General features: G+C 49.4%; 1 protein-coding gene across 6 annotated transcripts in view; it reads right to left on the reverse strand.

The window, feature by feature from the left end:
• The window catches only part of MTMR4 (myotubularin related protein 4), a 113,522-nt gene that overhangs the window by 3,067 nt on the left and 86,561 nt on the right, over positions 1–23,894 (reverse strand). For all 6 annotated transcript variants that reach the window (XM_054008209.1, XM_054008212.1, XM_054008210.1 and 3 more), the window contains 10 exons: positions 15,787–15,900; positions 10,463–10,659; positions 10,024–10,152; positions 9,528–9,639; positions 8,891–9,086; positions 7,257–7,442; positions 3,500–3,670; positions 3,189–3,343; positions 871–2,137; positions 228–338 (listed from right to left, as the gene is read on the reverse strand). In XM_054008209.1, coding sequence (XP_053864184.1) covers positions 228–338; positions 871–2,137; positions 3,189–3,343; positions 3,500–3,670; positions 7,257–7,442; positions 8,891–9,086; positions 9,528–9,639; positions 10,024–10,152; positions 10,463–10,659; positions 15,787–15,900 — 2,638 coding nt within the window. The remainder of the gene's footprint in view (positions 1–227; positions 339–870; positions 2,138–3,188; positions 3,344–3,499; positions 3,671–7,256; positions 7,443–8,890; positions 9,087–9,527; positions 9,640–10,023; positions 10,153–10,462; positions 10,660–15,786; positions 15,901–23,894) is intronic.

The following is a 23,894-nucleotide window of genomic DNA, read 5'->3' on the forward strand; positions in this document are numbered from 1 at the left end:
CCTCGCCTAGCACCAAAGGACATGGAACTGCTCCCAGGAAAGCCTGCACCCCATCCTGCTACAGCCTACCTCGCAAGGAAAGCAGAGAGCCAATCCTACCATACGTCACCTCCTTGCACAACAGGAACGGCTGCTCTGAGCCTAGATCCCATCCTCCCTTGTAGCATCTATCACCTTCAAACAGACAAAGCTGACCCTGCTACATATGTAGCTGTATACGGATGTACCTCAGTCTCCTTCTTATCGACAGGCTCCCAGCTTGCTTCAGACAGGCAGTCCTCACTGTGATCAGAGTAGAAGTCCTCAGTGTCACTGCTGTCCGATTCCTTTAGACAGGTCTGCAGAGAGAAAGCCAAAGTCACAAAAGCCATCAGCCCCTTCCAGCACAGACCCAAAGAGTAGTATCCCTTCCACCCCACTCAGATTTGCTCCTGAAGGAGCAAGTGGCACTGTCGCTCCCCAGCTCAGGAAGCAAAGGGCAGGAGAATCCGGACTTGCGTCATCCCCCATGTCTTGGGAAATAAAGGAAGATTGGATGAAGGAATCTTTGGATACTAGGAGAGTGAAGGCCAGGAGGAGATGGTGTCCAGATCAGAGAAGGAACTCTGTTCCTTCCTGGGAAGCACAGGCTAGGAGAACGTAGAACCCCTGGATGGGGAGGAGGGGCGGGGGAGGGGAGGAGTGAATCATTATCCTAATGAGCATCAAACTTGCACACCAACAGGAAGTGAGGGGTAAGAGAACATGTGAGCCTGGCAGCACATGCTCCCGCTGGAGTCAGGGGAGAGCAGGGACATGAAGGGCAGGATGTCATGGTTCATGGATGGGTCAGACCCGGTGGGAGATGGCACTTTATAGGCCATTACTTACAAAGTCATCTTCATAGTCCATCTGTGGCTCAGCCGGGGGGGCGCAGCAGTGACGTATATCCAGCCTTAGCTGGAGCTCTCGCACCTGCCTGCGCAGCTGCTCCACTTCCTGCTTGTAGCTGGCTTCGATCTGTCGCAGCCTGTGCTGAATCACATCTGTGGGGAAGGGGAGCCCGTCGTCATCCAGGTAGAGAGGAGGCACAGGGGAAGGGCAGCTTGGTGGCACATACTTGGAGCCAGACACCTGCTTCAGGTGGCAGGGTAGCCATGGCCGGCTGGGCTTCCCTTCAGGGCCTGCACAATGTGCACTGGGATAGCCAGAGCAGACTGGTGGTTTCACACCTTCTCTTGTTGGCCACTGGCTACTGAGGTAGAGCCCTGGTGCCCGCAACGGTTTGCTGCTCAACCTCTTGTTACAGCACCCATAGGAAAGCAGCCGCCTGGTTACTGTCTCCCCACCGGGGAGAGACGTCACCATCCCCTGGAAACTGTCCCAGTTGGAACCCAGGAGGGAGAACTCGCTGGTCTGGCTCTGGGAAATGGGCCTTTGCCACAGCTCCAGGGGCACCATCCCCACCCGGCCCATTTCCTCCCAGTGCCCGCTCCTGCTGCTCCCACTTTTGCCAGTGTCTTTATGTTGCTGAGGGATGCCTGGCATGGGGCATGGGTTGTTCTGAGGAGAGACACTTGGTGCAGGAGTGTCCTGGCTGGGAATGCCCACTGCAGGATTTAGGGTGTCTTGATGTGGGGGTTTCACAAGATTCCAGCTTCCATCAGATTCCAGGCCAGTTGCTTTTGAAGGATTATAGGGACATGTTTCAAGCTGCTCCACAGCCCTGACACAAGTCCTGCAGACATTCTCCTGTCCAGGATGGTTTGGAGCTGGGCTGATGCCATCTACATCCTCCACATTCACCCTCCGTCCCATTTCTGTCTCTGGAAAGATGTTGCTTGCTGGTGGAGGCACCCAGCCACTAAGCGGCTTGCAATGCGCTTGATGATCAGTGTGGCTGTTGAAGTTGTTGCTCGTTTGCAGGGGGTGAGTTTTCCCCTGCTCCACTGGCACCTGCTGCGTTTCTCCCACAGCCACCACGCTGCCTTCCTCGGGGTGCAGCTCAGGGCCCTCTGTGCTGGCCTGTCTGGGCTCCAGGCCCATCCTGACCTCCTGACAGTGGTTGTTCAGGTTGGGATCACTAGAAGTACGGGTCAGCGGGCTGCTGGAGTCACCAGCTGAAAGCAGGTCATCCATAGATCTTGTCTTTGGTAACCTGGAACCAAGAAACAAAGCCTGAATCTCCGGAGAAGAAACTTTTACTACAAAAATCCCAGTACCTGCTGCTCTGTGCCACAGGGGCCCTTGCAGAGGGGGAAGGGAACTGCCCAGCACACAGGGCTAGGTCTCTGAATAGTGGTAGGATGCCCCGAGGTGTGACGAGAGAGCATAGTTAATAGGGTTGCATCATTGCATCACCTTGGAATTTAGACTTACAGTCAACATGTTAAAAGTGGACACTGATTCCGAGTTCCTCGCCAGCCATTTCTTGGTTTAATCACTTCACAGCTGGGACATCACCTCAGAGGCCTAACCAGCCAACAAGAACCTCCGCTAATCTCTAGTTTCCTCATCAGGCTGGGGTAGGGGTAGGGGTAGGGTCTATGTAGCACCAGGCAGCCCCTGGAGCACAGGGACATAGCTGGAGGAGCTTCCCTTTGGATCCCCAAAGCCAGCATCCCAGGTGTTGCTCTCCATTGATCAGGAGGAGAAGGAAGGAAGTGCCCAGGGCACTGTGGTGAACTGCCTGTGTGTGAAGGTGAAGGCAGCATCAGCATTAGACTGAGAACGCACAAGCCAGCTAGTTGGGAGAGGCATGGACAAGTGTCACGCAAACTTCCTCTTTCACACACTGCTTCCTAGGGCGAGAAATAGACACTCCTAGTGCAGCCAGCACCACATCTGGGCACCAGTCTCCCTTCCCCCTAGGCCTCTCTTCTATTGCTCCCTAGGACACGTTGGTGTTCGCACCACTACAAGGTGGCCTCAGAGCAGCTACATGAAATCTCCCCGTATGGTGCTCCTAGTATGGCAGGGAACAGTGTACTCTCTCTTCCAGGTGTTCACTGAGGCTACCCTGGAGAGAGGGGTGACAGGCATGTTCAGGACACTCCAGGCCCTATCTTTTCAGGACAATGGTGCTGGGTGCTTCTCATGGCAAATGTGTGTGTGTAATAATGTCAGCCAGAGGAGAGAGCAAGTGAGCAGGAAAGAAACCCAGGACCGTGGTGGAAAGGGAACCCAAATTGGAACTCCTTTCTCCCTACCTGTCCAAAGATCTGCCGCTGAACTCCTGGCTTTGGGATCCTGGGGGCAGGTAGCGGTCCATACCCTCCTCCCCTAGAGGACAGGGGGATGATGCTGGAAGGTACACTGCTGTCCAAAGATGTAGTGCTCGCACATGGCACACTGGGTGCAGCACCTGCAGGAGAAATTACACTGAAGGACAGGACAAAAGGGAAACTCCTCCCCATCCAAGGCAAGCCAGCCTCCCTTCCCTCCAACCCAATTACTCTTCCCAGACAATTTTGGCTGCTAGCCACAAGCCCATACAGCTGGGTTGTGGGCTGCCACTCACCTGCTCGGTGCCAGGCATGTAGAGGAGATTGTGGAAGTTCTTGTTGCCAGCTCTCAGGAGGGACCACACTGAGCAGGTGCGTTTGTAAATGTTGTGCATCTCTCGCTCACATGGGTTGTTGCCCAGGAAGGTCCCATACAGGCAGGAGTATGTGTGCTGCACCAGCTTCACCTGCACCGTCAACAGAAAAGAGCAATTGCCAGGGCCCTTGGAAAGCAACTCTCCCTCACACCCACGTAACACAACTCCCACCCCACCCCTAAAGCACACACTCCAGCCCCCTGCCACAGCTCTCCTTCCATCCTGTGGGAGAAAGTTACCCAAGGATCCCACCATGTCTACTGGCAGAGGCTACAGGGGATGCATAGGGTTTTACAGGAATCCCCTGGGTTGGATATTTGCATAATAATTCACCGAAGAGTGGTATATGAGATCTCTACTGAGAGCCAGCAACCTACTGGTTGTCATAAACATTGCAAAATGTATGTGTGGATAATATTTAAAGGAGTTATGTACGATATTAAAAATTGTGTTTTTAAGGTCTTGGAGTTAAGGCAGGTCATCAGGAGGCTCCATACTTCGGAAATATTCCTTTCAGGCAGGAGATAACTGACACTTATCTCACTGTCTGGCCATTTGTGCATTGCATGCCTATTTGCATACTGAGCCAGGAGCAGCCTGAGAGATTGCAAAATCTACAAGTGAGGAAATCTTCAGGAATAAACAAACAACCGGGGGTGTCCTGTTTATTAATAAAAACAAAGAATTGGTGCGGGGGACCTTGGAGAGCTAAGAAACACACTGAAGTCTTCACCAAAGAGGCAAACTGACAGCGTGCATAGCTCATGAAAGGAGGGTCACAGCCAGCCTGGCTGTAAAGCTGCGAAGATTTTGGTTGAGCAACATTCTGCAAGACGTGACAGTATCTTCTTAATTAAGTCTAGGTTCTAGAATGTATATTATGATTTTATTTTCTATGAAACCATTTGTTTCCAATACTTCTACTTGCTACTACTTGAATCGCTGGGCTTCACCACCCTCCTAGTGAAAAAGTTTTTCCTAGTATCCAACCTAAACCTCCCGCACTGCAACTTGAGACCATTACTCCTAGTTCTGTCATCTGCCACCACTGAGAACAGTCTAGATCTATCCTCTTTGGAACCTCCTTTCAGGTAGTTGAAAGCAGCTATCAAATCCCCCCTCATTCTTCTCTTCTGCAGACTAAACAATCCCAGTACCCTCAGCCTCTCCTCAGAAGTCATATGCTCCTGCCCCCTAATCATTTTTGTTGCCCTCCATTGGACTCTTTCCAATTTTTCCACATCCTCCTTGTAGTGAGGCCCAAAACTGGACATAGTACTCCAGATGAGGCCGCACCAATGCCGAATAGAGGGGAATGATCATGTCCCTCGATCTGCTGGCAATGCCCCTACTTATACAGCCCAAAATGCCATTAGCCTTCTTGGCAACAAGAGCACACTGTTGACTCATATCCAGCTTCTCATCCACTATAACCCCTAGGTCCTTTTCTGCAGAACTGCTGCCTAGCCATTCGGTCCCTAGTCTGTAGCAGTGCCTGGGATTCTTCTGTCCTAAATGCAGGACTTTGCACTTGTCCTTGTTGAACCTCATCAGGTTTCTTTTGGCCCAATCCTCTAATTGGTCTAGGTCACTTTGTATCCTATCCCTACCCTCCAGGGTATGTACCACTCCTCCCAGTTTAGTGTCATCTGCAAACTTGCTGAAGAGTGGAATCCACACCATCCTCCAGATCATTAATGAAGATATTGAACAAAACTGGCCCCAGGACCGACCCTTGGGGCACTCCGCTTGATACCGGCTGCCAACTACACATGGAGCATTAATCACTACCCGTTGAGCTCAACAATCTAGCCAGCTTTCTATCCATCTTCTAATCCATTCATCCAACCCATACTTCTTTAACTTGCCGTCAAGAATACTGTGGGAGACGGTATCAAAAGCTTTGCTAAAGTCAAGGAATAACACATCCACTGCTTTCCCCTCAACCACAGAGCCAGTTATCTCATCATAGAAGGCAATTAGGTTAGTCAGGCATGACTTCCCCTTGGTGAATCCATGCTGACTATTCCCAATCAAAGCAACAGAGGGTCCTGTGGCACCTTTAAGACTAACAGAAGTATTGGGAGCATAAGCTTTCGTGGGTAAGAACCTCACTTCTTCAGATGCAAGTGGTATTCCTGATCACTTTCCTCTCCTCTCCTCTAAGTGCTTCAGAACTGATTCCTTGAGGACCTGCTCCATGATTTTTCCAGGGACTGAGGTGAGGCTGACTGGCCTGTAATTCCCCGGATCCTCCTTCTTCTTTTTTTAAAGATGGGCACTACATTAGCCTTTTTCCAGTCGTCCTCCCCCCCCCATGCTGTGCTGCCCAGTGCAGCAGTCTGGGAGCTGACCTTGTTTGTGAAGACAGAGGCAAAAGAAGCAGTGAGTACATTAGCTTTTCCACATCCTCTGTCACTAGGTTGCCTCCGTCATTCAGTAAGGGGCCCACACTTTCCTTGATTTTCTTCTTGTTGCTAACGTACCTGAAGAAACCCTTCTTGTTACTCTTAACATCTCTTGCTAGCTGCAACTCTAAGTGTGATTTGGCCTTCCTGATTTCACTCCTGCATGCCTGAGCAATATTTTTATACTCCCTGGTCATTTGTCCAATCTTCCACTTCTTGTAGGCTTCTTTTTTGTGTTTAAGATCAGCAAGGATTTCACTGTTAAGCCAAGCTGGTCGCCTGCCATATTTACTATTCTTTCTACACATCGGGATGGTTTGTTCCTGCAACCTCAATAAGATTGAGGTCACTTTCAGCACAAAATACAAACAAATAAAAAAGCAAACTACATTCATTAATTCATAGCTAGAGGACAACATTTCAAGAGAGTGCTTTGTTGGGTCTTTTATTAAATTTGCAGTTATTCTTCAACACGATATGGGACATTGGAAATCAATGAACAAAACATTAATTTTAAAACTGACGTTGGGAACTGAGTGCAACTTATTCACAGAAAATATATACAGAGTGACCATCCATTAAAATAAAAAAATGAAGCTCTTTTTATATAGCAGGCAGAAAACGAGCCCACACAAAACTGAACTCTTCTTTTCTATTATGTCTATAACACAGATACCACCCAAAGTTTGAAATAGGAAGGAGTGTGTGTGTTTGGGTTGAAGAGCAGTCTGCAAATACAGATGATCAAACGTGTAACAGGATGGAAAAGATTATTTAAAAATATGATGAGGTGTTTAATAGTCTGGAATGCATTATAGGTTTAAAATTCCCAGTGACAGAAATGTAAGTGCGTGAGCAGGAACATAGGCACCATGTAAAGTTCCTTTAGCACTGGAAAATAAGTAAAAACGGAACTAGATTGGACAGTGCAAGTAAGCAAATAGGGACATCAACTGACAGCATTAACAATGCAGTCACCATAATCAAACTAACTAGGGAAGGATTTGTACTGATACAAAAGCTTTGAATGAGGCCAAATATGAGTGCTCCCCACTCCAGCCTCACTGGCTGAACCATATACATTTTCACTTCCCTTCTCCCTCAGCCACATCATTAGAAAACCCAATCCATAATAAAACATCTTTCACTTTTACCTAAGCCCACTTTGCTTTTCCTCAAATACAACAGCTCTGAACGGCTCAGCTGTCCTTCTGCCCTAGCTCATAATTAGCAAGAAATAAAGATGCATTTGCTTGCACAGCTCTTACCAGGAAAGCTTCGTTAAATTCAAACAGGCAGGGGAATTGCTTGAGCAGCTGATGAACAGAATCTAGCCACTGAAGAAACACCGGACACTGCTCATTCTGATCTTCCACGTTCTCGTGATGCCCACAGCGATCACCAAATTTGTGACCAAAATCCAGCCAGTCTGATTCAATTAGCACCTGAAAACCCTGTTAACAAAGAAGAAAGTTAACTGCAGCGCCAGGTACCCAGCAGAGCAAGGCAGCTCCAGTGAGTTTCTTGGAGGGCTAGAGAGAAGCTTGCACTTGTGCTAGGGTTAGAAGCAAAGCATAATGAAAGCTGGTGGTTACTCTAGCTTTATGTAAGGACAAGGCCTTTTCCATAGCACTGAACTGAGACTTTCAGAACCTATAATCCAAATATGAAGGAGTGGCTACTACATCCACATAACAAATCCCTTTGGGTGCCATGCAGAGAATATAGTGGGGAAGCTGCTAAGCCCTGAACACAAGTGGTGACTTCCCAAGGCAGAGGCTCTTGAGAGACTGATGTATCACAATTCAGTGGCTACAGATCACTGAAGAATAGGTGGGAAAACCCCTCACCAGCACAACAGCTCTTGGAAATGTTGTGTGACAGATATGGCAATTTCCTACAATATAACTGGGAGGCCTTCCGGAATTAAGTTAAAATATCTTCAGGATCCATTGCCTTAAATGAATGGTCTATGTATTATTATGGACCAGGATTGTATGCAACTTCTCAAGAGGAGGAGGAAGGTGGGGAGATGTGACAGATGTGAGACCTGGGGGTTCAAAGGGCTTTATTAAACAATGTGTCAGACAAGAATGGACTTTTGGAACAAAAAGTGGTGAGTGGTTTTCTTGGGAAATATCTAGGGGGGAGTGGATGCAAATTCCCCACTTCTGATTATGCAAAAACCCAGCCTTTTGAAGCTATGCCCTGAGAAGTGAGCCATTGTCTGCTGATCAATTGTGATAAGAGGCCAAGATCAAAGGCCCAAGCTGTATAAAGGAAAGACTGAACTATTCATGGTGGGTCTGAATCTGAGACAGATACAAACTGGTCACCACGATGAAAATCCAGTTGTGGGTTTTGAAGGACTGACACCTACCAGAGCCCAGGTTGGAGTTGGGGTGACAGCTGGTAAGTTTTTTGGCATGCATGTAGTTTTTCTTATTGTTTTTAATATATTTTCTCTGTAATGCTTTCACTTTAAGAATAAATATGCTTATAAAGAGCTGCACAGTAACGTATAACCGCAGCCCATTACATTGGGCATAGACTCTAGGAAACAAGCGAAGTGCAGATGCTGTTCTTGTGGCTTTCTAGAGAGATCACTGTGTCTGCAGGGAACTGAGCAGCCTGGACAACCCCAGTCAGGAGGGAGACAGATGCGAGTCTCTGCCCAAGAGAGGGGACTGCTGAGGAACCGGGTCCCTAGCACAGGTCTCCTTGAAGGAACACAGAGGGGGAATATAGGTGCAGTTACCCTGCATTGTGACATTTTGCAAAGCAGCTTTACTGTGAAATGCAATCCCACTCCATAGCCTTTTTTCTGCTTCTGTCTGAGGCTCATCGCAGGCACAAGCAACTTCTTAACAGGAACTAACAAAACGGCACTACTGTATGGTACCTCCAGGGTCCTATAATAGGGGTCCAGAAGAATCTTTGCCAGTGCTACAATCTGCGGGGTTCTGTCCCAGCCATCCGAGCAGTGAACCAACACAGGACGCCCCTCTCGGTCCACTGCATTTGAGACCAGAACTGCTGTCTTCAACATGACGGAGAGGTGCTGCAGCCACTTGGTGCTCTCCAGGGCTGAAAGCCAGCTAGAGTGCACATAAAAGGAAAGAAAATGACTTGTTAGCTCTCTACTAGAGGACACGTCTATCCCAAGACTCTTTGGAGCCCTCAGTAAATACTGTACTGCTGCCTTTCCATACCAGCTCCCACAGAGAGGAACCAGCCAACTCAGGAAGAACAGCACAGAATCCAGCCCCCAAATCCTACTTTTTCTGGACACAAAAGCTGTGAGGTCTCTACTGAAGCCCACAGAAGAGTGGTGTGTTTACGGTATCCCCAATAGTAAATATCGATCACAGGAAACACAATGCTCAAGCTCTGTAAACACGCCCAAGAGAAAACCTCTCTGATTCCTGAGCCGGCAACCTGGCTCAGGCGATTGGATGGGAATGAGGAGATGAGAATTTCCAGATGGCGAGGAAGACAAAAAGGCAGGGAGAGTGGTAGTAGAGCACGCTGGCACTTACTTGCTCGGATCTGGCATCTGGCTGCAGACAGCGCGCAGGTACTGGAAGCTGTTCCTGATGGAGTGGATATTGGCCATGCCCATGAACGCTACCTCGCAGTTTGGATAATACTCTAAACACAACAGACAGAAAAAGTCGGACGGGATGTGCTGCAATCAAAGCCTCTCACTGCAGGTGCTCTGATCACAGCCCACAGAACAGGAGCTGCTGCCCCTCATTCCCACACTGATCCCTGGGAGCTATATGTGCAGCAGGTGGGCAGCCTGTCCTAGCAGAGTGAAGGGTGGGCAGGCAGGCAGCCTCGCAGTAATCTAGCAAGAAGAGGAACGGGCAGCACAAATCTTGCCACTCCTCCCCAGGGAGATCTGTGTATTGGAAACACTACACAAAGACAGCCCCAGTCCAAACTGTGTGTCCAAGGGGTCCAACAAGAAAGAGTCCAAGCACGGAGATGCCATGAGACCAGCTATTAAGCAGCCTGAGTGCAGTTTTATACCTTCACATTCACAGCCCCCTCCCTTTGCCCTGTTGGCAACAGCCGCGGTGTAGGATCTGGCATCCAGGATTAGCAGCTTCTGAGGAGCTCCTGCATTCTCCACGCCCGAACATGCCGTCAGCGAGGAATCTGCAGACACAGGACAGGCTGAACTTCCCCACGTCCAGACAATATCTCCCATCTGGGCCTTGGCCTTTCACAGGTGGTGCTAGGCCAGTGCAGCCAGACATTGACACATTTAAACCCCTGCCCAGCATAGCACAGTAAAGGTCTGAAAGGGCCTAAATAGTTAATCTGGGTGTCATTTTTAAATCCCACCCCACAACACCAACTCCCCCAGCCACCAGGAAACAGCTGCCCATCATTTGCATGTACCCCGCTCTGGAGAGCCCTACCCAGCCCAGTTTGGGAAGCCAGCAGAAGGGAGTGACCATCTTACCAAAGTCTGTGTCGCTGGCCTCAGTGCCTTCGCTGGTGCCGTTGTGGGGAGTTCCACTGGCTGTCTTTGCTCCAGGGTTCAAAGCACAGGCCTTGGCGATGGAGGTCACAAGATACTCGTCATCAGCATTGCGCCAGCCCCACCAGCTGATTTCCGGCTGGCTGCAGCGTGCGATTGCAGCTCCGTTGGGCTGGTGTCTGAGGGAGAGGAGAGTTTCACTTGCCATCCCACTGCAGACACACCAGGCAGCGTGCCAGCAAAAGAAGCGGTTCCCCTCCTCAGAGGCCCCAGCGTTGTTCAAAGCAGATTCATTGTGCGGGGCCAATGTCTCAACTTGCGCGTTATGTGCGCCGAGATCATGCCTACGAAAGGAAGCATGATGACCCTGACTTCTTCAACTCCGGGCTCTGACGGCAAGGAGAACCCAGCCCCCGAAAGGCACACAGCAGGTGAAACACAGGAAATAGCTCCTAGGTATAATGGGTGAGAACTTGGCAGCCAGATGGCCTAAGGCCCTAGAGTTCACTCAAAGGCCTTGTCTACATTACCAAGTTTTGTCACCAAAACTGCCGTTTGTCGACCCAAATAGTGAGACTGCCCGGTTTGGGCGACAAAATACATCCGCCCTCATGAGAGATTTACATCTTTTTCCACTACATTTTTGTTGACAAAGTGCAAGTGTAGACACCATGCTTAAATTCATCGCTTTAATTGGCCCTCCAGGCCAATGCCCATCCTGACCGCTCTGGTCAGCAGTTTGAACTCCACTGCCCTGCAGTCAGGTGAACAGCCATTTGCCCTTCCCCCTTAGAAGCCCCTGGAAATTTTGAAATTCCATTTCCTGTTTGCTCGGTGTGGAGAGGTCTCATCGCATCTTCCCAGGTGACCATGGCGGGTTATCGCAGCAAACACTCTCCCGCTTGGACCACTGCAGAGCTGTTGGATCTGCTCAGTATAAGAGGAGAGGAGGCTGTGCAGACCCAGCTGTGCTTGAGCCGTAGGAATTGGGATACCTATGGACACGTTTCTTGAGGCTTGTGTGAAAAGGGCTATGATTGGGACATGCTGCAGTGCAGAGCAAAGATAAAGGAGCCGAAACAGGCGTACCATAAGGTGCGGGAGGCAAACAGTCACTCCAGTGCTGCACCTAAGACCTGCTGGTTCTGTAAGGAGCTAGACGCTATCCTCAGTGGTGACCCAGCGGCAAGAGCCCCATGGATACTTCGGCGGGAACGGAGGCGGCAGAAAGAGGACCTAACTCAGAGGTGGAGTTAGATGAGGATGTGCAACTCCCGGCGGGGTTGCCCGATAGGGCAGGCAGCCAGGAACTGTTCTCCACTCCAGAGGTGTCTAGCCAGTCTCAGCAGTTGCTTTCCAGGAGCAAGAAGCAGGAGTTGAGACTCCTGGTAAGTGGCTGTGGCTTGTGTAGTGCGGAGGTGGGTTCAGGGCATAGAAACGTGGGAGGCTGGCTGTGTTTCTGTGAGCTGGACATTTCGCCGTGTAGCTAAGCAGTATGGTGGAACTGGGTGTTGATGCACGCTGAGATCTCACGGGAATCCTCCAGAGAGATCTCCAGGAAAGTTTCTGCCAAAGATTCCGTGGCAGAGCAGCTTTGTTCCTCCCCCCATTGTAGGAAACTTTCCCGTGCCATTCGGCAATCACTTGTGCAGAGACCAAACTGGCACACAGGCGAGCAGCATAGGGAGCAGGGTGGAAGCCACAAGCATGGAGTAGATGTAGCCTCGTTTCCCTGCTTACTCTCAGCAGTGAGATGTCTGCTAGAATTACCCCCACCTGTGGAAAAGTGTGGGAGAATTTTAGAATTTGCTCCCTAGAATGCTGCACCATGACCCTTGCAAACAGCGGGTGCTCTTTTCCCCATGTGGAGCACCCCCCATCCCCCTGCCAACACTAACCATGCTTTGGCTGTTCGTGGAGATGTGTGCCTGGCTAGGGTCAGTAAGAAAGTGATGGCAATGTTGCAAAAGGTGTGTTTAACAGAAATGTTTCAATGCCGTGCGTGAATTTAACAATCCCACTTCTGTGCATTGTCCCGTGCTTCACCAGATATGGCCTTCAGGAACACCTCACACACCCCGGCCGAGTGTCTCCACCAGATAAGAAAGCGTCCAAGACGCAGCAAAGAAGACATGTTCCGGGAGGTCCTGCAGTGCTCCAAAGCAGAAAAAAGGGAATGAAAGGAGTGCCCGAACAGCAGGACAGAAAAGAGAATCAGGAGTTTGTTAAGGATGCTACTGAACAGATGCTTAAAGTAATGGAGGAGCAAACGCAGATGCTGAAGTCCTTAATAATGCTGCAGACTGAGCAGATCAGTGCTTGACCTCCCCTGCAGCACATTCAGAACTCTTTTCCATGCCCTCCAAACTCTGCCCATACATTCCTTTCCACCTTCCAGGACTTCTCAGTTTCCCCTTCACTCCACCCCCTCAGACAACTTTCACAATGATAGCTGGGCCTACAAACAGCTGTGAGAGTCTGCCCTGCCCTGCCAAGTATCTGTGTGTTTGTGTGTGCTGTTTCTTGTGCAATAAAAGTAAGCTTTTATACTGGTAAATCATCTTTTTTTTCCTACACGGTGAGATCGCAGGCACTCCCAATACCTGCACAGGCATTTTAATCACTTTATTACAGGGATTTAAGGCCCCAAATGTCACCATTGGCCCTAGGAAAACTACACGTAATGCAACATTGAAGCAACTCGGACAGAGATATATGTTACTGGTGGTCATGGTCGAAGTGCTGCCTCAAAGCCTCCCTGATTCGAATAGCCCCCGTGGGCTCCTCTGACAGCCCTGGTATCTGGCTGCTCAAAACCAGCAGCCAAGCTGTCTGCCTCAGCACTCCGCCCCTGAGCAAACCTTTCACCCTCAGCTTCAGAGATTATGCAACATACAGCACGCGGCTATGGCCATAGGAATATTATCCCCAGTGAGGTCCAACCTGCCATAAAGGCATCACCAGCGCGCCTTTAATCTGCCAAAGGCACATTCAACTGTCATCCGACACCCACTGAGCCTGTGGTTGAATTGCTCCTTACTGCTGTCCAGGTGTCCCATGTAGGGTTTCACGAGCCACGGCTATAAAGGGGTACGCAGGGTCCCCCAGGATCACTATGAGCATTTCAACAGCCCCCAGTGTAACCTTCTGGTTAGGAAAGAAAGTCCCCGCTTGCAGCTTTCTGTACAGGCCGGTGTTCCTGAAGATGCGTGCGTTACGTACCTTCCCAGACCACCCCGCGATGATGTCAGTGAAATGCCCACGATGATCCACAAGCACCTGCAACACCATGGAGAAGTACCCCCTCCTAATGATGTACTCCGTCGCGGTCTGGTGCCAAAATTGGAATGTGTGTGCCATTTATCGCCCCTCCAGAGTTAAGGTAACCCGTTTCTGCAAAGCCGTCCACTATTTCACACACATTTCCCAGAGTCACGGTCCTTCGTAGCAGGATGCGATTTATTGCCCTGCACACTTGCATTAACGCAGTCGACTTCTCCACTCCAAATTGATTTGCGACCGACTGGTAGCAGTCTGGAGTTGGCAGCTTCCACACAGCGATCGCCACACGCTTCTCTACCAAGAGGGCAGCTTTCATTCTGGTGTCCTTGTGGGGTGAGCTCCGCACACAGTTCCAGGAAGGTGGCTTTCTGCATCCGAAAGTTCTGTAGCTGCTGCTCACCATCCCACCCCTGCACGATGATACAATCCCACCATTCAGTGCTTGTTTCCTGATCCCAAAAGCAACGGTCTACCCTATGCACCTGCTCTGTGAATGCCAAAAGCAATCTTATGTTGCTCCTATCCATATCACGCAGAGTGTCGGGCGCCTGTGAGTCTTCTTCAGTTAGGAACTTCATGATTAACTGCCAGCCGCGATGTCCTCATAACAGAGCATAGGAGAGCAGCGCGAGATCCATCCTCTCTCACAAAGATGCCGGTGTGCACAGCAAACAACAGCCGTTGAAAAAAATGCCATGAAAGAAAGCCGGAAGCCCATGGCGTGCTGGGACAGAAAGCAATGCATCCCGGGACATTTAGCACTGTCCCACGATGCGCCGCGATCCGCTCCATCGTCCCACAACACCTAGCGACAGAAGGACTGTGGGATAGGTACCCACAATGCATTCCTCACACTGTCGATGATGATGCCCCCACTGTGGACGCAATCTGCTGACAGAGGGAGCAACTGTGAACACGAAATTGCGATTTTTATTATGTCGACTTTTGGGTGTCAACATCACTTTTCTCGACACAAATTGATAGTGTAGACATGGCCAAATGTTTGGTCAGTAAGATCACTACAGGGAATGCCACTTTCGTGACCAGGCCTGTGTGCAGGAAAAAGGCATAGGGCTCAACATTTATACAATGTAAACCCTGGTCAGGAGATCCTCAGCTAGATACAATAAGGAAACGTTAAGGGCTGGGAAAATACATAACAAACATCTCATTTTCAAACCTTGATACAAGCCCGCAAAGAGTCACAACTATGGGCTGTAAATTACCAAGTACTAAGGGGAGGCACAGAACTCTACACAAAAACTGTTAGAACAACGGCAAGGTTGCACAGCTGAACACTCAGTCGAAAAAGGCAAAAGTTCAGGTCATATCCCCGCCTTAACTCTGTCCTCTGGTGCGGGTGTATGGCTAGAACAGTCTCCGGGTCACATACCATTTTTCAAACAACACATGCACCAAGGTAGCATAGCTGTGCTCAGCTGTATGGTGCTGCCTTTCTTCAATGCAGGAAGCTCTGCGGGGTGCTGGGGCTCCGGGCTTTGGCTGCTGGGCAAGAGGACCCTTGGGCATAGGCATAGTTTGACTTCTATTTGGGGGGCGAAAGGGGGAGCAGGGCCCAGGCCAGCTCCACACTTCCAAGGAGGGAGCATCACATTGACCCTCTGTATAGTATCCATAAGCAGAGAGTGTAGCTGCACATCCCGGAACGGCAATATTTCTGCGTAACAGACTTATAACAGCTAGACGAGCCAGTAGCACTGGTGCTTCACCCATGTGGCCTTCCACAGAGATCCCAAATTGCCTTCAAGCTCTAACAGCACCAATGAGGAGCAAGGTAGCGCACACAACCTGATCTGTAAGTGCTTCGGTTAATACGGAGTTAAACCAGGCACGGGCAGAGTTCAGCTTGCTGTCCTCCCCAGGGAGTTGCCATGATTGCTCACTGGAACATGGACATCACACCCATCCTCTCTAATTCCTCAGCCAGCACCATGGGTTGGGGTCATGATATTGTGTACAATGGACTACGAGCAACAGGGCAGCTATTGTAGATTCTTTTTTACCTGTACACAACTACAGGAATCCTTTTCCAAGACCTGAAGGAAGCCACATTCTCCAGCTCTTTGTCAGTGATCCAGACAGGAACTAGCAGCTTCTGAGGGTAACTGGTACAGAGTCTAGAAATAAAGTGACACGGTGTCAATCAGAGCCAAGCAATGAGAATATTTATGCAGAGAGAACAGGGGAAACCTTCAGGTTTGTCTGAACTCGACTAACAAGACCACAGGCTATGGGTGGTTCTTCCCATCCAGAATTAGGGGTGCCTGGGAGAAAGAGCCAAAGGTGGCCCTGAAAACTGGGCTGTGTACAGGGTCTAAACCATGGAATATGGGACCCCCATACAAGAGATTGTAATCTAATTTACTATCCAAAAGAGGTAGGCAAAAGCATATTTTACTCTACATAACATTATAATATCTGAATGTTGCAAATCCAGAGAGAATGCAGATGGCTAATCAATCCAATGACTCACATAACCATGCGAAGGGAATGAACTAAATCTTGCGATTTTGGTACATCTGAATCAGACATGACTAGAAATCAACTCGCGCAGAAGGGTGTGTGTGATGGCACAGACCTCCCGAGCTAAAAGCGTGAGCTGCTACGGCTTGAGCCAGAGCTCCCTCACTGGGGCTGTTACAGACTCTGCCTCTGTAGCCCAGAGGCACAGCGGGACCTGTAACTAACGACTGGGTTACGTCTGCACAAAACATTGCATGAAAGACTCTTTCAACAGGAGGGTTTAATCCTCAAAAAGGCATTTCCAATAGCACAAGTATCAGTACAGGCAGAACGTAGGCCTGCAGCTGTGGCGTTTACAGAGCGCTCTCGCCTTACAGCTCACAGACATTTCAGTCAGAAATGATGCTTCAGCAGAGGTACAAAATATGGATTTTGCCACTGTACATGGTAAGTGTCTGCAATCGTCGGGGACTGTCCGCACACACGCAAGGCAAATGCTAAGTCAGGGATGTGGGGGATGTAAACGTAAGGGAGTGGGGCCCTGGGCTAGAGTTTGCTGAAAGCCACGAATGCAAAATCCGGACACAGAAATTCTGAACTAGAGCAGCCTCAGAAGGGAGCAGGAGAGTGCAAGCTGTCTGAGATCGCGCCTGACTCAGAGGCACAAGAGATGATTTTATGAAATCAGAAGCAAGGAAAGGTGAGGCGGTAAATAGACCCAAGCTGGTAATGGGAATTGACACTGAGTGAAAGAAAACAATTACTGTGACTGGTTCTTTGAGATGCAATGCAGGCGTGTGTTCCACTTTGGTGTGTGATGCCCAGCGCATCGGAGTTGGAAAATCTTGCCTAGCAGTACCCACAGAGGGGCAGCGCTCATGCCTTGTAGCCATAGCCCCTTCCCTGGCTATATGAGGTGGTGGTGCCCTGACCCCCCTCAGTTCCTTTGCACCAACCCCCCCAGACTATTCTCTGATGCAGAGGGGATGGAGGTAGGGTCATGGAATACAGATTTGCATCACGTCTCAGAACCACAGTTACAGTAAACTCTTTCAGCAAACTCTAGCCCAGGGCCCCACTCCCTTACGTTTACATCCCCCACATCCCTGACTTTGGCATTTGCCTTACGTGTGTGCGGACAGTCCCCGACAATTGCAGTAAGTAACTGTTTCCTCTTCTTCTTCAAGCAGATGCAGTCATGTATTCCACTTAAGTGACTGACAAGTACTACCCCCCATCAGGAGGTGGGGTTCGGAGTCCACCTAACCAAGGACTGCAGAACCACTCTACTGACATGTGCATCTGCCCCGGAAGATGCGGTTATGATGTAATGGTTCGTAAATTGATGGACGGATGACCACGTACCAGTCTTGCAAATGCCCACTATTGAGACATCACTGAGGAATGCTATTGACACTGCTTGCGCTCTTGTAGGATGACCTTGCAACCGCGGATGAGGTGTAATCAAAGCTATTTCATATATGGCCTTGATACAGGATGTTATCCATTTAGAGAGAGTCTGTGAAGAGACAACTTGCCCCTTCATATGATACAAACAGGCAAGGTGAAGCAGAGAACTGTTTGGTCCTGCCCAGACTAGACATCATCTGACATAGAATTATAGAAGATTAGGGTTGGAAGAGACCTCAGGAAGTCATCTAGTCCAACCCCCTGCTCAAAGCAGGACCAACCCCAACTAAATCATCCCCGCCAGGGCTTTGTCAAGCCGGGCCTTAAAAACCTCTAAGGAAGGAGATTCCACCACCTCCTTAGGGAACCCATTCCAGTGCTTCACCATCCTCCTAGTGAAATAGTTTTTCCTAATATCCAAACTAGACCTCCCCCACTGCAACTTGAGACCACTGCTCCTTGTTCTGTCATCTGACACCACTGAGAACAGCCGAGCTCCATCCTCTCTGGAACCCCCCTTCAGGTAGCTGAAGGCTGCTATCAAATCCCCCCTCACTCTTCTCTTCTGCAGAGTAAATGAGCCCAGTTCCCTCAGCCTCTCCTCAGAAGTCATGTGCTCCAGCCCCCTGTTTATTTTGTTGCCCTCCGTTGGACTCTCTCCAATTTGTCCACATCCTTTCTGTAGTGGGGGGCCCAAAACTGGGCGCTGTACTCCAGGTGTGACCTCACTAGTGCTGAATAATCACTTCCCGCGATCTGCTGGCAGTGCTCCTACAAATGCAGCACAATATGCTGTTAGCATTCTTGGCAACAAGGTTACACTGCTGACTCATATCCAGCTTCTCGTCCACTGTAATCCCCAGGTCCTTTTCTGCAGAACTGTCGCTTAGCCAGTCGGTCTCCAGCCTATAGCAGTGCATGGGATTCTTCTGTCCTAAGCCCAGAACTCTGTACTTGTCCTTGTTGAACCTCATCAAATTTCTTTTGGCCCAATCCTCTAATTTGTCTAGGTCACTCTGGACCCTATCCCTACCCTCCAGCATCTACCTCTCCTCCCAGCTTAGTGTCATCCACAAACTTGCTGAGGGTGCAATCCATCCCATCATCCAGATCATTAATGAAGATGTTGAACAAAACCGGCCCCTGGACCGATCCCTGGGACACTCCGCTTGATACCGGCTGCCAACTAGACATCGAGCCATTGATCACTATCCGTTGAGCCCGACGCTCTAGCCAGCTTTCTATCCACCTTATAGTCCATTCTATAGTCCATGCTGGCAAGAATACTGTGGGAGACCGTATCAAAAGCTTTGCTAAAGTCAAGATATATCACATCCACTGCTTTCCCCATATCCACAGAGGCAGTGATCTCATCATAGAAGGCAATCAGGTTGGTCAGGCATGACTTACCTTTGGTGAATCCATGTTGACTGTTCCTGATCACCTTCCTCTCCTCCAAATGCTTCAAAATGGATTCCTGAGGACCTGCTCCATGATTTTTCCAGGGACTGAGATGAGGCTGACCGATTTGTAGTTCCCAGTTTCTCCTTCGTCCCTTTTTTATAGAAGGGCACTATATTTGCCTTTTTCCAATCGTCCGGGACCTCCCCGATTGCCACGAGTTTTTAAAGATAATGACCAATGGCTCTGCAATAACATCAGCCAACTCCCTCAGCACCCTCGGATGCATTGCATCCAGCCCGATGGACTTGTGCATGTCCAGCTTTTTCTAAATAGTCCTTAACCTGTTCTTTCACCACTGAGGGCTGCTCAACTTCTCCCCATACTGTGCTGCCCAGTGAAGCAATCTGGGAGCTGAACTTGTCTGTGAAGACCGAGGCAAAAAAAGCATTGAGTACTTCAGTTTTTTCCACATCATCATTCATTAGGTTGCCTCCCCACTCAGTAAGGGTACCATACTTTCCCTGTCCACCTTCTTGTTGCTAACATACCTGTAGAAACCCTTCTTGTTACCCTTCACATCTCTTGCTAGTTCCAAGTGTGCTTTGGCCTTCCTGATTACACCCCTGCATGCTCAAGCAATATTTTTATACTCCTCCCTAGTCATCTGTCTAAATTTCCACTTCTTGTAAGCTTCCTTTTTGAGTTTAAGCTCACCAAAGATTTCTCTGTTAAGCCAAGCTGGTCACCTGCCATATTTGCTATTCTTTCTGCACACTGGGATGGTTTGTTCCTGAGCCCTTAATAAGGCTTCTTTAAAATACAGCCAGCTCTCCTGGACTCCTTTCCCCCTCATATTAGCCTCCCAGGAGATCCTGCCCATCAGTTCCCTGAGGGAGTCAAAGTCTGCTTTTCTGAAGTCCAGGGTCCGTATTCTGCTGCTCTCCTTTCTTCCTTTTGTCAGGATCCGGAACTCTACCATCTCATGGTCACTGCTGTCTAGATTCCCACCCATTTCTACTTCCCCTACCAATTCTTCCCTGTTTGTGAGCAGCAGGTCAAGAGAAGCACGGCCCCTAGTTGGTTCCTCCAGTACTTGCACCAGGAAGTTGTCCCCAACTCTCTCCAAAAACTTCCTGGATTGTCTGTGCACTGCTGTATTGCTCTCCCAGCAGATGTCAAGGTGATTGAAGTACCCCATGAGAACCAGGGCCTGTGGTCTGGAAACTTCTGTTAGTTGTCTGAAGAAAGCCTCGTCTACCTCATCCTCCGGGTCCGGTGGTCTACAGCAGACACCCACCACCACATGACCCTTGTTGCTCTCGCATCTAAACTTAATCCAAAGACTCTCAACAGGCTTTTCTCCGGTTTCATACTGGAGCTCTGAGCAATCATACCGCTCTCTTACATACAGTGCAACTCCTCCACCTTTCCTCCCGTACCTGTCCTTCCTGAACAGTTTATACCCATCCATGACAGTGCTCCAGTCATGTGAACAGCCCCACCAAGTTTCTGTTATTCCAATCACGTCATAGTTCCTTGACTGTGCCAGGACTTCCAATTCTTCCTGCTTGTTTCACAGGCTTCTTGCATTCATGTACATGCACCTAAGATAAGTAGCCGATTGTCCCACTTTCTCAGTGTGAATCAGGAGGCTTCCCGTCTTGTACCCTGCTCCTTGTGTTTTCTCCGGTATCCCACTCCCCCACTTACCTCTGGGCTTAGGTCTCCATCCCCCGGCAAACCTAGTTTAAAGCCCTCCTCACTAGGTTAGCCAGCCTGCCTGCAAAGATGTTCTTCCCTCTTTTCGTTAGGTGGATCCCATCTCTTCCTAGCAATCCTTCTTCCTGGAACAACATCTCATGGTTGAAGAATCCAAAGCCCTCTTTCCAACACCACCTATGCAACCACGCATTTACTTCCACAATTCAATGGTCCCTACCTGGGCCTTTTCCTTTAACAGGGAAGATGGACGAGAACACAACTTGCACCTCAAACTCCTTTATCCTTCTTCCCAGAGCCACATAGTCTGCAGGGACCCGCTCAAGGTCATTCTTGACAGTATCGTTGGTGCCCACATGGAGAAATAGGAAGGGGTAGCAGTCTGAGGGCTTGATCAGTCTCAGCAGACACTCTAATCACATCCTGAATTTTAGCTCCTAGCAATCAGCACGCTTCTTGAGTCTCCCGGTCTGATCGGCAGATGGATAACTCCATCCCCCTTAGGAGGGAGTCCCCGACCACCACCACCTGTCTCCTCCTCTTGGGAGTGGTGGTTGTGGAACCCCCATCCCTAGGACAGTGCATCTCGTGCTTCCCTTGATGGGGTCTCCTGATCCCTTCCCTCAGATGATTCTTCCAAACCATTCTCTGCCATAGTACCTGTGCAGAGAGCCTGAAAATGGTTTCTTACCTCTATCTGCTTTGGGGGTACATGGCTTCTCCTCTTTCTTCTTCTAGAGGTCACATGCTGTCAATTTTCTTCCCCATTCTGCACTGTCCTTTCTGATTCTTCAGCATACTTTGCCTGCAGTACCAAATGCTGACTTCTATCCAGATAGTCTTCATTTTCTCTGAAAATCTAATATCCAGCATATGGAGATGCTGCTCCTGCACAGATGAATGTGGCTTTGGAAAGAACACAGTTAAGTAGTCAGCCTAGTTCAAATGAACAGAGACATCACTTTAGATAAAAATTTGGGGTATGGTCGTAAATTCACTTTGTCCTTGGAGAACTGCATATAAGGAGGCTATGTCATCTGAGTCTGTGCATTGCAGACTCGTTGCAGATGTTATTGCTACCAGGGACTCAAAAGTGGAAAGGGATAAAATGCCAAGAGTTTGAACGGAGGTCCCATTAAAGCTACTAGGACTGTGTTAATGTCTCACAGGGGAACTGGCTCTCGGACCGGAGATGGAGATTAAAGAACTTGCCACCATGTGATTGGAGAAGACGGATATTCCTGGAATAGGAGGACGAAATGCTGATATCACCACCAGATGCTCTCTCAATAGACTAAGTGAAAGCCTGATGACTGAAGGTGCAGCAGGTACTCCAAGATGTCCTGGATAGAAGCCACTGTTGGTTAAATTCTGCAGGCCAATGGCCACACCGAAAACCGCTTCTGTTTAGCTGAATAGGCCATTCCAGTCGTGTGCTTTCTACTGCTGAGTAGGACTTATTGAAAAGCCACCACACACCACTTTTCCTCCTCATTTAGACACAAAGCAGCCACACTGTGAGATGTAGGGAGCTGAGTGTGGCACACAAAGTGTGACTGTGGTTCTGGGTGATTTGGTCGGGATGGAGAGGAAGTGGTATGGGAGGCTGAACTGACAGTGTGAGAAGGTTGGAAAACCACCACTGCCTTAGCCATGCCAGGGCAATGAGCATGAGTTGGCCCAATCCATCTTCAGCTTGACGATGACCTGTGGGATGATTGGGGGAAAAGCATACAGGAGAGCCACTGCCAGCTGAGATGGAAAGCGTTGGACAGGGAGCCTGGACAGGGTAGAACAGATGACATTTCTTGTTCTCCCTTGCAGAAAACAGGTCAATCGTTGGAATGCCCCAAGCTGCAGAGATTGCCCATACATTTGTCTTCAGAGACCACTCAGGGTTCGGGGGGAAAATACCTGCTGAGACAATCTGTGAGCTGATTCTGGACCCTGGGCAAGTGGTCGGCTATTGGAGTGCTCCTCTTCTTGATGCAAACCTGCCACAACCCGACTGACTCTTGGCAGAGCATCCTGGAGAATGCTCCCCCTTGCCAGTTCACATAATGCATTGCAGTGGTATTGTTGGTAAGTAGGTGAGCCACTAAGCCCCGGATACGGTGCAGAACAGTGCGACACATATTGTAAATGGCCTGAAGATCCAACACTTCGATATGCAGTGAGGACTGCTATTCCAACCACTGACCTTGAACTTTCAGCAAACCCAGATGTGCTCCTCAGTCCATTAGGGATGTGTTGGTGACAACAGACCTGGTTGGTAAGGGCCGGACGAAGGGAACGTCCTGACAAACATTCTCCAGAAGTGTCCACCACTGCAAGGCGTCCAGAACCAGTGGAGGGAGACAGACCAATCTGTCCAAGGAGTGAAGAGTGGGACTGTAAAGTGTGCTGAGCCACATTTGAAGGGAGTGAAGATGCAACCGTGCAAACTGGACCACATGCGTGCGAGCGGATGTGTGGCCGAAGAGCCTCAGACACATCAGAACTGTCATGGAGGGCTGAGGTTGCAGACTGAGACAGAGGTGGTGAATTGCCTGAAAACAGTTGGTTGGCAAAAACGCTCAAACTCGTAGAGTCTGTTAGGGCCCTAATGAACTTGACTTTCTGAATGGGAACAAAAACGTCCAGTGTTTAGGAGCAAACATAGAGTAGTGTCAACGTGGGAAAGGACTTCGTCTCTGGACCTGCCCCACAGTAATCAGTCTCCTAGGTACGGGAAGATGTGGATCTGTTTCTTCCTGAGGTATGCCATCACCACAAGCATGCATTTGTTAAAAACCCAAGGAGCAGAAGAGAGGCCATAGGGAAGCACTGCATACTGGAAATGACGCTCCACTATGACAAATAGAAGGAATTTTCTGTGGCTCAGGAAAACTGCCCCATGAAAGTGGGCATCCTGATGGTCCAGGGCAGCAAACCAGTTGTTCTGAGAGAACGCAGGGAGGATAGTTGATAGAATGACCATTTGGAACCTCGTGTACCTGATATATTTGTTGAGGCTGTGAAGGCTGAGAATGGGTCTTAGTCTTCCGCCCCCCACCCCAATTTGGGCACCAGAAAGTACCAGGAATTGAAACCCTGACCCTGGTGTTCTGGTGGA

This window comes from Malaclemys terrapin, chromosome 18 (assembly GCF_027887155.1).
Source record: "Malaclemys terrapin pileata isolate rMalTer1 chromosome 18, rMalTer1.hap1, whole genome shotgun sequence".
Taxonomy (NCBI): Eukaryota; Metazoa; Chordata; order Testudines; family Emydidae; genus Malaclemys; species Malaclemys terrapin.